This window comes from Aythya marila (genome assembly GCF_965140915.1).
Source record: "Aythya marila genome assembly, chromosome: 18".
Taxonomy (NCBI): Eukaryota; Metazoa; Chordata; class Aves; order Anseriformes; family Anatidae; genus Aythya; species Aythya marila.
The window spans coordinates 9,320,160-9,334,299 of record NC_139059.1 but is presented as its reverse complement, the minus strand read 5'-3'; the positions used below and the strand labels follow the sequence as shown (position 1 = coordinate 9,334,299).

The 14,140-nt window shown below is 43.9% G+C and overlaps 1 protein-coding gene across 1 annotated transcript; it reads left to right on the top strand.

Moving 5' to 3' along the window:
• The first annotated feature begins 151 nt into the window (after positions 1–151).
• Positions 152–12,296, top strand: NUP85 (nucleoporin 85). Its single transcript, XM_082775161.1, has 19 exons — positions 152–487; positions 579–672; positions 760–922; positions 1,267–1,337; positions 1,837–1,880; positions 2,313–2,382; positions 3,312–3,433; positions 3,806–3,940; positions 4,524–4,646; positions 5,011–5,142; positions 5,541–5,647; positions 5,950–6,033; positions 6,654–6,719; positions 7,175–7,326; positions 7,451–7,568; positions 8,807–8,907; positions 10,607–10,758; positions 11,411–11,497; positions 12,105–12,296. Exons 1-19 carry the CDS (start codon positions 455–457, stop codon positions 12,204–12,206), a joined length of 1,956 nt encoding a protein of 651 aa, XP_082631287.1. The 5' UTR covers positions 152–454; the 3' UTR covers positions 12,207–12,296.
• Positions 12,297–14,140: the final 1,844 nt, after the last annotated feature.

Genomic DNA, 14,140 nt, shown 5'->3' with positions numbered 1-14,140 from the left:
ACACCTGAAACAGCGAGAAAATAAAACGTGTCACAGGGGAGGCGAGGCTGGGGGGGAGCGAAGCAGCGGGGCCTCCCCAGGCTCCTCTGCTGAGGGCGGATCCAGCCTCCCCCAGCTCTGGAGAAGCGCCGGAGGCAGCCGAGAGCCAAAACTCCCCTCAGCCCGGCCACCCCCCCTCAAGCCCGGCCTCTCCTCCCCTCAGCCCGCTCCCGCCCCGCCGGGGCCTTGCGGAGCCTTCGGCGCATCCGGGACGAGCGCCCCCGGCGCCTGCCCCAAGCCCCACGGAGGAGCCGCGGTGGGGGCCGAGGGCAGGAGGGAGCCCGCCGGGTGCCTCGCCACGACCGGCGGCGCTGAGGAGAAGCCGCGGCGGAGCCCCCGCGGGCGGCGGCAGGCAGCGGCTCGGGCAGCCGCGGCGGGGCCTCCCGGAGAGCGGGAGGCGAGCGCGGTTGGGAGCATGGAGGAGGTGGACGTGGAGCCGCCGCTGGTGGTGAGGGGACCGGGGGGGAGCGGGAGGGACCGGGAGGGGGGTCCCGGGGGTGCCCGGCTCTCCCTGACGCCCCCACCGCCCTCTCCCGCAGGTGGTGCCCGGCGCCGACCCGGCCTCCAGGCAGCTGTGCTTCGAGTGGGGCCCCGCTGAGGTGCTGGTGTGCGAGACGCGGTTCGACCGCGGAGGTGGGTCCCGGGTCCCGGCTGAGCTCCGGCCCGCTGCGGGTGGGTCCCGGGCTGGCGGCTGAGCCCTGACGGGATCCGGCCTTGCAGGCGGCGGGGATGCGGCGCCCGGCTCCTCCCGCGTCTTCGTGGTGCGCAGGGACCAGGACATCTACATCCAGACCCTGCGCAAGCTCTTCAACGAGTCGCACGGCATCTTCGTGGGCCTGCAGCGCTGCGAGGAGGAGCTGGCCGGCAAGTCGAGGAGAGCGCAGTGAGTGGGCCGCGGGGCTGCAGCCCTGCAAGCGGGAGCTGCTGGCGCTGCCTCGTTTTTAGAGGCAAACACCATGGCTCCTATAAACCCAGACTACTTAGAGCTGCCGTTAATTAGCAGTTGTGCGGTCTAAATGGCTGTGCTGGAGTAATTCTGCAAAGCATGGCCCTGAGCCCTCCAGTAGCGGCGCTTTTGTGGGTGTGTAGCCGGTGGTGCGTGGCCTGGCTGGCTCCCACCAGATTCACCCATGTCCTGGAAGCTGCTACTGATGTGCAGAAACATGCGAGACTTCAGTGGATTGAGACTCAAGCAGCTCTCTAAACGATGGTTTTTGTGTTTGGCAGATTGGTTCAAGTGAGTAAAAACTACCGCTCGGTCATAAGAGCCTGCATGGAGGACATGCACCGTGCAGCTGGTAAGTTTCTACTTACAGTATTCTTGCAGTATTCTACTGCAATAAAAAGAAACACCATTTACGATTATAAAAACAAAGCTTCGATTGTAAGTTAATAATGTAAAATGGCATGTAGAGATTTCAGAAATTGACTCCATTTCCATCCTGGAGATTTCCAAGTTGCTTTGTAAACCTTGCCTGAGACTCTTTTGCACTGCATTGCAACAGACTTGGGGAGGGCGTGCAGTCTTTTCATATCATGGCTTGTTGCTTTATAGGAGATAGAGTCAAAATTAATAGATTGCTTCCCCCCAATAAGTGAAAGATTTTACTCTTCCCTTCCATCCGTGTCCTATAAGCTTACCAGATTTGTACAAGGTTATATAAAGTTATAAAAGGTTAGCTTTGTTGGTTGTATATGTGTTTGGATCAATGCCTGGTGAGTTATCAGGTATTGTATTTGAGTCCAGAAAGTGTCATGAAATAAGGTAAATACGTTGCTTTTTAATTTTTCCCTCAGCTGCAACACGGGACCCTGCCCTACACAGCCAGTACAGTACTCAGGTAATCTTCAGTCACGTGAACACTGCTTAGTACATTCATCAAGACCAACACTGTGACAGTAATTTTGTTCTATTAGCTGCACCAATGTTGCTTAATTAGCCTTTCTTTTTTACTTTGCTGTTTGTTATGTTAAGTCTCAGGAGTACAAAAACTCTGAGAATAACATGTCCCGTTCTGTTTTGTATTCCTACTGCTGACAGATTACTGTTGCATTTCAATACAGAACCTGCTTCCATATTTTCTAAGCTGAATATGTGTAGAGAAGTTGTGGCTTATTTCTGTCTTTTAGTTTGTATCTTTGCAATACCAATATGACATTGGTCTTGTCTATAAAAATTGACTGATTGCTATGGACAGCAGATTCCTTTGTGCAGTTAAAAATAATCAGCTGGAACAACTACTAAATCTGAAACATGGTCCTCCTCTTTTCAGGTTTCTATTCTCTCTGCAATGGAGCTGATCTGGAACCTCTGTGAGATCCTGTTTGTTGAAGCAGCTGCAGGTGAGCAGTGAACTATTCTGATGTTAAGATCAAAGAAGGGTTTGTTTGCATGTTTGTTTAAGATGTATGTAGCATCCATAGTGTTATTTTAGCATATTTAGAGATATTTATAACAAGTGTCAATAAACCTTTTAATACTACTTCTGACTCAGTAAATTGCCCTCTTTGTATTATGTTGGGATGTTAGATTTGCATTCTACTTTTTCCCTCTCATGGGTAGTGCACTACAATTTAAATTATTTTTGTTTCTTTGTTTATTTTCAGAAAAATAACGAAGAGCAGCAGCAAAAATCTTGCTGCCAATTACTTGACTTTAAAGCATAAACAGATTTTAAAGTATCAAATACGTTGATGCCAACTAACATTTACACATGCTGTGATGCAGTTCTTTTAACTTTAGGGTGCCATTTTAGAAGTCAGCGTATTTACATGAGTATTTCAAAGTAGTAAATAATTTTCTAAGGAAATCAGATTGCTCTAATGTAGTTATTCAGTCCCAGAATTCAGAAGAGAGATTCACAAATTATAGATTACTTAATCTGAAGGAAAGGTAAGTGCCTCCTGCTAAATTTCATCCTTTTGTTTGGTTAGTAATGAGATGATACATTAAACAACTCTAAGCATTGATGGGTCTTTTGGCTTTACAGGATTTATGATATGAATTACCTTTTATTTCTTCAAGTAACTGGTTAGGGTTTTCTGCAAGATTATGCCGCTGTTCTATCTAAAATTTGCCACGTGGAATACCATCAGCAGCTTGGTGCTCCCACAGCCTGGCTATTTAAGGAACTCCATTCCTTTGTAATTTGAGTGTGGCAGATAGAAATCCAATTAGTAAACATCATTTAATGATCATCAAACCATTAAGGCTACAAGTACACAAAGTAACAGTTCAGGAACTAACAGAATGATATCTTCTCTGTGTAAAGCTGGCCCCCTCCTGCTTCGCCTCCTTGACTGGATTCGACTTCATGTCTGCGATGTAGACAGCATGGTCCGTGAGGTTCTGAGCAGTGAAAATCCATCAAAACACAAACTCTTCTGGAATGTGGTGAGTACAGTCACCTGTAGAATTCTTAGAGAATTCATGCCTCTGTGTTTTGCCTTCCTCCTCCCTGCTCAGCAGCGTACTATATCTCAAACTGATACCTGGGACACCGCTGCTGCCTGCCTTTATAGTTTTAAGTTAAAGCCAAGCCATTGTGAAGATCATCCTGCCCTCATTCCTAGCCTGATCCTTTAAATTTCATGAGCCATAGAGGTCATGACTTATGCTGGGTATTTGAATTAGTGGTTCTAAAATTTAAGCATTTTAACTCTACTTAACTTGCCTAAATCACAAGTTAAAATTCCCCCCAGTAATCCATCTGGGTATTTGGTAGCCTTGTGCAGTGTGGTGCTCACAGACTTGTGGTTTCTGCAGGTCGATGTCTTTGTGCTGCAAGGCCGAATGGATGAAGCACGACACTTGCTCTCAAAGGAAGCTACTGCCAATCCCACATCAATGAGCATGTACAAAATCTTGGATGACTTGATGATGAAGATGCCTGTGCCCAATGTATGTATGTTTTTTTTCATGCAGTTCCACTGGGAAAAGAGCTAAGAGGGATGACAGTATTAGTCCAGTCTATTTCATCTCTGCTGTAGCTCCTGTAACATCACAGCCTGTTGACCATTAAAACATTCCAATTTTAATTCTTTACAGTAGTAATATTTGCATGACTTATCCAAGAGACCCAACTGTACAGGCAAAAACCTGTTAGATGACAAACCAACATAGTCAGAAACAACATTTTTGCAGCAGGGTATGTTATCTAGTTTTCTGAAACAGTTCCTGTTGAGAACTTGCACAGAATATTCTTTGAAGGCCTTACCCACAGAGTTTTCCTCTGTTGCAATGATCTCATGGAGGAAAAAATAGCAGCTGCATCACAGTAATCTTGCACTATTTCTTTTAGGGTCTTTTCCCTTATTTAGATGCACAAATTAAGACACTTCTAATGCAACTGAAGAATAAGTTAAAAATTGATAGTATTCTTGTGTTTACTGTCTTAGCATGAATAATTGTGAGTTCAGCACAAGCACCTCTTGTGATCTGACTTGATATTGCCTTTATTTTATGCATCTTACCTTGGGTTCAGCTTGGCAACACCCAGACGCTGACCGAGTTGGAGCTGAAATGGCAGCACTGGCATGAAGAATGTCAGCGGTATATACGGGATGGAACTTTTGCTTCCAATCCCCATATGGAATCCATCTGCAAGGTATGTTTTGGCTGAAAGGAAAGGAAACTGGACAAGTATTGGGTCATTGTGTACGTTAGGAGCTACAGATAGTCATAAGTAATGTTAAAATGTTGGATGATCTGCTCATTGAATCAGGAGATTCCAGGCCAGCCTTTTTTTACTGTGTTACTTGTTTTGCCACAGTTTTTGCAAGCCTGCACAGATCACTTTCCTATCCCAGGCCATAGGATCTTGAGAAGGATCTTTGTCCTTTGCTGTTTAATTTTGATTAAATTATCAACTTTGCAAAATGGGAGGAGTAGCGCCTCTGAAAACTTAAGATGCAGCTGTGTACAGTGCTGAATTTTCAGAATTACTCCTTTGTTTTTCTCCTTTTTATTAGATCCTGGGGGGAGATGAGAATGCCATGCTGGAGAAAAAGGAACTCCTGACTACTTGGTACCACTTTCTGGTTACCCGACTCCTGTATTCGCATCCAACTGTGAAGCCAATGGAACTGCATTTCTATGCACAGGCATGAAATAGAATTACTTCTATATCCTCCACAGTTCTACCCACAGAAGGGTTACCATAGTTAAAGAAAACTTCGGGAGAGTTGACATGGTACAGCAACTACGTACCTGTACAACTTTTCACAGAACTTGGAAGTGGAGTGGGAGAAAGATACAGTAGGCAAATAATTATTGAAGACTGGGTCACTTTAGCATCTAATGCTACCAGTCTTGCTCCTGCAAATCGCTTTCCGGTTTTCCTGGTGCTAAAACATAGCTTTTTTTCCGTTAATGTGCTCAATATCTATGATGTACTCTTTCCCATAAAATAACCTACGTTAGGCTACCACATTGAAACAAATGTCTTGCTTCTACCTTGTCAAAACTTCGGTTTATCATGTCTTGTAATTTTATTCCACAGTCTAGTATGGACCTGTTCCTGGGTGAAGAAAACAGCCCTGAGCCTCTAGACACAATTTTAATGGCAGCCTTCGAATTCGAGTTGCACCAAGTGATCAAGGAATGCAGGTTGAGTTCTTAAAGTTTTTGATTCTCTAGTTCTGTAGTATTGTTGCTGTGTACATTCACTCCAATAGTATTTGGGGTAGAAGGTATGAGTATAGGCCACCTGATCATCCTTTCAAATAATTTAACAGGAATATGTGAAGCGGGTAGCAATTAAAAGTATTCCACTGGGTCTGCAGCAATGCAGCCAGATGTTAGGCTGTAATATAGCTCATGGGTGGTAAAAAAAATGCCTGTGGAAAACCTGACATTCCTTGACAGCGGTGGGCTTAGCTTTTTCTTTATTTTCCTTGTTTCAAATACAGCATTGCTCTGAGCAACTGGTGGTTTGTGGCTCATCTGACTGACCTACTGGATCACTGTAAACTCCTGCAGTCTCACAATCTCTAGTAAGTATTTATTTGCACTGATTATTCAGACACCCAGAAGAATGACTAAAAGAACATGTGGATTTGGGTTGAAAATGAGCATCTTGGGCATTTGCAAAAGATGTAGAATAGAGGTACTGCATATGCCTCTGAAGTTGTAGGCAGCCCAGATGCTCTAAGAAGCAGAAGCAGTTTCTGACCTGAATTTGACACACTATTCAACAGTACCTCATGCACTGTTAGTTAGTTTGTTTGTTTTTAATACAGTTTTAGCTGAAATATCAAGTGCTTGTGATTATTTGGAACAGTGAGAAATTCATCTAGAAAGAGCTTCCATACCTAAGTTTCCAATAAATTCAAGTTTGAGATTTCTGCTGTCTGAATTCCCTTGGCGTTTCAGTGTCTTAAGGCAGGCATTTCTTCTGCTAAGTGCTGTACAGAGTTGGCAGGTCTCCCCGCTGAGAAAGCTGCCCTGCATGTTGAGGCCTGATGTATGAAATTTACTAAGACAGAAGAAAACATCTCTAAGATAGAGAAAACACGCTGCATAAATGGAAAGTACTTAAGGAATAAAGTCATTAGGCTTTTCTGATGAAGTACAGCAGTAATGCCTGTTTCTTTTGTTTCTTTACTCCCCGCAGTTTTGGTTCAAACATGCGTGAATTCCTTCTACTAGAGTATGCCTCAGGACTCTTCTCCCATCACAGGTAACAATTATTTATTCTACTCTGTCGGAGACTAGACTAACATCAACAAGTAACTGCATACTAATGAACCAAAGAGGCAAAACTTACAGAAGACTGTTAGGATTTCAGCAAAGGTGTCTGTCTCTAAGGGGTCATACAGCACTAACAAGTTTCCTTTCCTGAATTAAAGATGAAAGCTATCACAATTAGAACCCATCAGGTATATTGGCCAGGATAGAATGGTTACTGCCACTGTGGCATTTTTGGTACAGAGCACTTCTTAGTTGCAGGTATTCCTAAGTTGTGTATTAGGCAGCTGATAGTTGGTAGAAAGTAAAAGCCATTTTAGGTCTGAATAAGTTAACCAGAACCGACTGTTAGTAATGCAGGCCCATATTCTACTTGTGGCTTTACTGTTTTGCTTAAGAATTATATGGTTGGAATGCTTGACTTTCTTTTCCCCCCTTTACTTTCAGTCTGTGGCAGCTGGGGGTAGACTACTTTGACCACTGCCGAGAATATGGCAGAGTATACTTAGAGCTTCACATTGAGCGGATCCCCCTTAACACCGAACAAAAGGCCCTCAAAGTGCTGAGAATCTGTGAGCAGAGACACATGCACGAGCAAGGTGATTGATTCTTAAGTTTCATCATTTTATTTTGATAATAATACAAGATTATTATACAAGATACAAGGTGATACAAGAAAAACTAGTGAAACTGATTCCCTTTTCTCTGATGTTTTCTCCTAAGTTCGTAGCATCTGTAAAATCATGGCCATGAAAGCTCTGCGGAATAATCGCTTGGGCTCTGCCCTGTCTTGGAGCATCAGAGCTAAGGATGCAGCTTTTGCAACGCTAATATCAGATCGGTGAGTAAATTGGAAGCTCTTGGAAGACAGCTGCTGTAGCAGAATGGTCAGAACAGGGAGAAGGCAGCCATCCTGAAAAGATCCTGCTGCAGGCAGGCTGAGGTCATCTTTCCCTCACACCAAGTACCTGCTTCCAGACTAGAAAGTGACATTCCTGGGTACTTCCATCTGCAATACCCTAGCTGTTTTTCTACACCATTTTGCTCCATGAAATCTAGAGATGAAACAGATTGGCTTTATCTAACAGTCCAGTGCTCTTAGGCCTTGCTTTGATAAACATCTCTTTTGGCAATACCTCTACATTCTGCACTGCCCTTTCACTTGCTCCAATAACCTGTTTGACTGACTGTACAGTGAAGCACGGAATGGGCTTAGGTGAAAGATAAATCCCCTTCTGTGCTTTATTCAGCAGATTATTTTTAACCAGTCTAGTTCACCAGTCAGTGTGAGCCACTTAATACAGCATTTCTTCAAAAAATATCTTAAGCCACTATTAAAACATAAGTAACAGAGTAAAATTTTGTGTCGTTGGTTTTCTGTAAACTTGTCACAGTATCTGACCTTGCAGGGTCGTGACCCATGTCATATTTTACTTATTTAAAATAGGCAGGTACCAATCTCTTTGTGTAGCTGGAGTATAATTTTATAGTTACACTCTGGATAGATGGCCAGGTAATGCTCTATCTTCAACACCGTAAAAAGGGAGTAGTAGGAGATGGGCTTTTTTTTTCTTCCTATCATTTGTTCTTTGAGGAAGCAGGAATCATATTTCCTTCAACAGAAGGTGAAAGAAAACCATCACAGGAAGCAGATGCTGAAAAAAGCAGCATAATGAAGGCTGTGACAAAACAGATAAAAAGCTTTTAGAATTCTATTTGTTCCTGCTTTTTTTAATAGCAGAAAAACAGAACTTTTGTTACAAACTGGGAAGGTTATTTATGCACCCTCCAGCCTCAGCTTCCTGTGCTCCTTCCTTTACTTATTCCTTTTAAAGAATAGATCTCAACTACTATGAAATCTGGAGGAACAAATACAGTGTCAGCTAAGCGCATGTTACACCGGTTCAACTGGGCACTCCCAGGAAATGCCTCAATGTCTTCCAAAACCCTCACAGGAGGTTGATTAAGATGGAACTCAATTTTATACTAAAGTTTTCCAAGAAGGGATTGGGAGATACAAAAAGAAAGTGGAAGATGTTCTCCCTTCTAAGCCTTTATTGTGTTTTACTTTCTCCCTAGATTCCTTAAGGACTACTGTGAAAGGGGATGCTTCTCTGACTTAGACCTGATCGATAATTTGGGACCATCCATGCTGCTTAGTGACCGGCTGACATTTCTTGGTGAGAAGGAGTTACGGTTTTCATTCTGTTCTGTTAGTTAGAACACAGCTAACGCCACACAATTATTTGGATTTGTCTCTTCCTCCATCTGCTACATCCTGTTATAGCAATGAGGGGAAAGCAAATAACTGAAGGTAATTTGGGATGCAGCCTGCGTGCTACCAGGAGACTGCATTTCCAATTGCACTCACAGTAGGCATCTGTTCTGCACTGCTTTGAGTAGGATAGACTTGAATTCTGACACTTGTATGCTTCCCCTTTCTTAGTCTTTATCCAGACTCTATTACTACCTGGAGACTTCAAAGTATTAGCAAAAACAAAGTGGATGACTCTTGGGGGGGGGGAACCCTTAGAAAAGCAAAACTGGTTTAATTTACTCAGACAGCACGATTTTTTAACTCCGTAAAGTTCTCCACCTTGTCTACACCTTCTATTAGTTCACTGTACCAACTTCAAGCTCACAAGCAAAAGACCTCTGCTGCCCTTCCACTACAGCAGTTGTGCCAAGTATCAGTGGAAGGCCTCCAGCCAGTTTCCTTTCCGTACAACCACTTCCTTCTGGCTGGCACAAGCACAGGCTGTGGTAACCTGCCCATCTGCCTGCAGCTACAGCGTGGCCTTTAAATAACGGACCAAGAAAGGAGATGGAGCTAAAATACACCTTTCTCTGGAGATGTGGCTGTTAGCAGACCCAATTACAGGTGCCAAAATCTAACAGGAATTTGGAACAGCTGTTGGCAATTGGAATGACTGCCTTCACATTACAGTGAGGGTGATCCTCAATTTGATCTAGCTGCATTTCCTTCATTTAAAACCTAAATTAAGCTAAGAAGCTAACTGTGACTTACCAAATCAGAAATCCTCCTGATTTGTCCACTGTCACCAAGTGACCTTTGTATCAGCCCCAAAGAGTTGTAGTTTCATTCTAAAACCGCGTTTACAGGGAAGTGAGCTCCCTTTCTGCATTATGTAAAATCCCTTAAAGGTCTAAAAATGGTCTGTTTGGTTTTCCTTTGGAGGTTTCAGAAACATAAGGTGTGCCTTTGCTAGACAACCTTCACATCGCTGTCTTGAGCTCAAGTGTTAATCAAAGGTGAATCTGAATGGGAATCATTACTTCCTCTATTTTGAGGGTTTAGTTGCTAAAAACAAAGCCGCAGATGAAAGCTCACTTTCATCCTCAGCCAGTTCTTACATACTGGATAGTGGTCAAACTAACTCTTAGCAAAAGCAGAATTTTCCACATTAACAAAGATCTAATTTTCCATTTAAACAGTGAAGCTTTTCAGACCTCCTGATATTTTGAGGTATCAAAAAACATCCATCTTCCCCTGCTTCCCCCCATTTTTTTGCAGCCACCACCAGTATCTCTAAGCCACTTATGCTGTTACTCACCCTGCAAACACTCAATGTCAGGCAGTATCAGTTAGGCAACAAGGCTGATTCAAACAGTAAATCTTACCAAGAACACTGGCAGGTTTTTGGCTACCTTTTCAGCCAGCCTGGGTTTTAACTTCTCTTCATGCACAAGATTCCCATTCTCCCAAACTCTGCTGCTTTGGAGACTCGTTTCTGTTGGGAGGTAATGCTAGCCAAGGCTTTGTAAGAGCAAACTGATTTCCTAGCACCCCGAAATCCCAGCTTGTGCTGTTCTGACGGACACTAACGCCTTTTACCCTTCACCAACACCCACGTGTAGGGAAGTACCGTGAATTCCACCGGCTATATGGGGAGAAGCGATTCTCTGAAGCTGCCAAGCTGCTGCTGATGTTGATGACGGCTCATATTGCTCCTTGCTCCTTCTGGATGACCCTGCTGACAGATGCCCTTCCCCTGCTGGAGCAGAAAGAGGTGAACACGCTGGTCGAACATGACAGAGACACCCCACAGCCTTTCTTTTTTTTCCTGACAAGTTATCTCAAAGCAGTGAGTCGTCCCCCCCCCCCACTTTCTGCCCCCAAGCTAGGGTTTGCACTTCCCGTGCAAGTGACCTGTTTGTGGCAGGTCAAGGATTGAGAAGCTCCCCAAATGTCTCACTGGTGGGAATACAAAGGACCTAGCATAGGATAATCACTCATTTCCCTGCTCTTAGAAAATAGAAGTAGAATAAATGTATGCTGATGATTTAAGTACACACTGCAGCAAGTTCCTTCTGGTACTTGGCTTGGAGAGTTTTCTAGTGTGCTTCTTTCTGCTCAGCCAAGTTTTTGCTTTAAGATCCATCAAGAAAATGGCAGTTGAGTAATTACAACCCCATGACTGGATAAAGCCCAGAGGCACCCACTCTGACCTCATAACTCGCCCTGCTTTGAACAGGAGGTTGTCTTAGAGACCTCACAAAGTCACTTCCAACTTGAATTTTCCTGTGATCCTGTGAATTACAGGGTCAGAATGGATCTGTGGGAGCGTGAAAGCATTCTACTCCTCTCAGTTGAGTTACCTTCTCAGACTGCACGATGTCCTTCAACGTGATTATTTTCAGTAAATACTTCCATTTCCACAGGTAATATTTTCAGCAGAGCAGACTTATGAATTGATGCAGTGCCTGGAAGACCTGACTGCAGGGAAGCCAGATAAGCAGAAACTCCTGGTACCTCCTGTTTTGAACTAAATAATGGATGAGGGGGGTCATGGGGCAGTCAGGGAAAGCTCTAAATTTCTGTTCCTGGGGGGGGGAGGAAAAGAGGGAGAGCCTCAGTTACTGAGGCTAATGTGTGTTGTTCTTTTTAAAGGCCAGCCAACTGAGGCATCATCAAAAGATATTTAAGTACAGAAATAGTACACAGCACTTCCACTCCTCACTGCTCTACTGATTTGGATTGGACTGTGATGTTTTTCCAAGATAAATAACTGCAAATTACATGGGCAATGAAAAGCTGAGATGTTGCCATTTAACAGCTCAAGCTAAGATACGTTCCAGGCACAGAACAGGGAGCCATTTGCTACACATGCAAAACTCTGTAGCTGCCAGGAAAAAAAAAAAAAAAGGCAAGAAAAGGTTTGGTAATTCTGTCTTGCATTGATCTAAAAAGTAAGAAGTGGAGCTTTTACCCATTCTCAGGGGGTCCCAATGACAGTTAAATGTGTTCTCCCACTCTTTATGTCCTGCATCTTTGTTTTCCAAAATCTAGAAAGAGACCCCATCACCAGCTCATTACTGCACGTAGTAGTGTAACCAAAATTCTACTTGCTTTTAGGTCGATGATGTTGAGACCATGAAAGTGGAAATGCTGAGACTTGCTCTTGCACGAAATCTTGCACGAGTCATTGTCAAAGAAGGCACGTTGGAAGGATCTTGAAGACAGCAAGGGGTGATTTTAACTCTTCCTCTATGGCTTATTGTACATAAACCTGACTGCTTTTTCTAAGAATAAACATCTTGTTTTGCATATTGCTTGATCTGTTCTCATCTTCCATAAACATAACTTTAAAAATATGTAAATGTAACTTTTAAAAAGGAGCTGCATCAGGACATTTACAGTTGCTTGTTCCAACTCGGTCTGGCAGTCCTTGCCTTGTAAAGTAAACCTCATTACCTTTGTCTTTTCAGTTGCTTTGCCACCAATACCCAGAACTGAAATTGAGCCTACCTTTTAATGCACTGGCATTTTAGCAAACAGCAACTTCTGCCTTTTTGGTTAGTTTGGATGGTCTTCAGATGATGGGTTGAGTTTTAGGATTTCCAGAATCAGCATTAGACTCCACAATCAGTCATTAGTGAGAGCCACCCACAGACCAAAGTAGGGAAAACAATTTATTTAACATGCAGCAGGACAAATGCATTTGAGATGTATTTACAGTAACGGCTGTTCGGTATGAAGCAGGAACCTCAACCTACAGACAAGGGACATTCATAGTTTAATTTCCAAAGCTTGTAACAATGCATTTCCACGCAGCAAGACTATGGCATCCTTCCATTTGGCTTTACAGCACAGGCAATGCACTGCCGTTAACACTGAGAACAAAGCCATTCTGCAGGAAGCACTTGTGCTCTTCTGACTTCCTCAAAGTCACAGTGAGATTCACGTGTAGGCATCTAAAGCAGTGAAACCTGCTTCCTCAGGACACACTACAGCACCTGGGCAGATTTAAGTGACCTAAACACTATCCCTATGCCTACTGTGTCTAAAGTGCTGGCAAGAGCTTGTCTGAGGCAGAAAGAGATCTCTTTGTCCCCCATCCTAGTCCATCAGTTTAAAATTGCTGCTTTCTTTAACAATCTCAAAGATGGAACCATCCTTCTTGCCTGCCTTCTCTGTCAGGGAGCTGACAAGGCTGTGGTCCTCGTGAGCTTCAGACCAGGAAATTACAGCAAGATCCTCGGCCAAGCTTTGATTCCTCCTTCTACAACTGCCTGGTGCCTTTGATTAAAGCCTCAGGCCTTTGAATCTGCTGAGTTTTTCACCTCTAATGATTTTTACTTCTTATCACAGTAATGAAAATATAAATAACTCCAAGCTGTATTTGCAATAATGGGTTTTACAGCCTCCATTAATTCCAGCAGCACTTTCTCTGGAGTTTTCTTCCTATAACAGCAGGGGTCTCCTCCTGTGTACACATTTTCTCAGCACTTTAGGTGACTGCTCCCATCCACAGTTTAAGAGCTGATGTTCAACAGCACTGCCAGAAATGCTGAGCTAAGGACCTGCCCTGTGTTTTTGTCAATGGATGTTTAAAAAAAACAAAAAAACAATAAAACAATAAAACCAACGTTCAGCTAAAACGGTCTGTCTCAAAGCTAGCTGAGGCACTACTCGAGACTGGAAATTGAAGAGGAGGAAGGGACTGCTGGAATCAAGTTTCACTAATTTCAACCTAGTTTGTGTGACTGCACCTGGAGGGCTCAGCTCCTCTGCCCCATTAGCACAGAACACTGACGTCCGGTAAAACTGCTTTCCACCTTGTGGAGATGATTGCACTTAGCCACTTCATAGAGGGAACAAATAAAACAGGGCATTAAGCCCAGCACATGCACCAGCACAGCCCAGCGGAGCCTTCTTTCCTTTCACTGCCTGCTTGGTTCTGTTCAGCCATCCTAGAGCTCTACTATTTACATCGTGTGTTTCACCGTACTCCTCTCAGTACAACCCCGTAATACTGCCTGCATGAGGGCACCCGAGGGGCACCTCCCCTTATCCCTGGATTCAGTCACTGCGCCTGCTGAGCGGCTGTAAGGACACTTCTGCACCCCAGGTGCTGTCCTCCACCAACACTGACAACCGCTTCCCAGCCC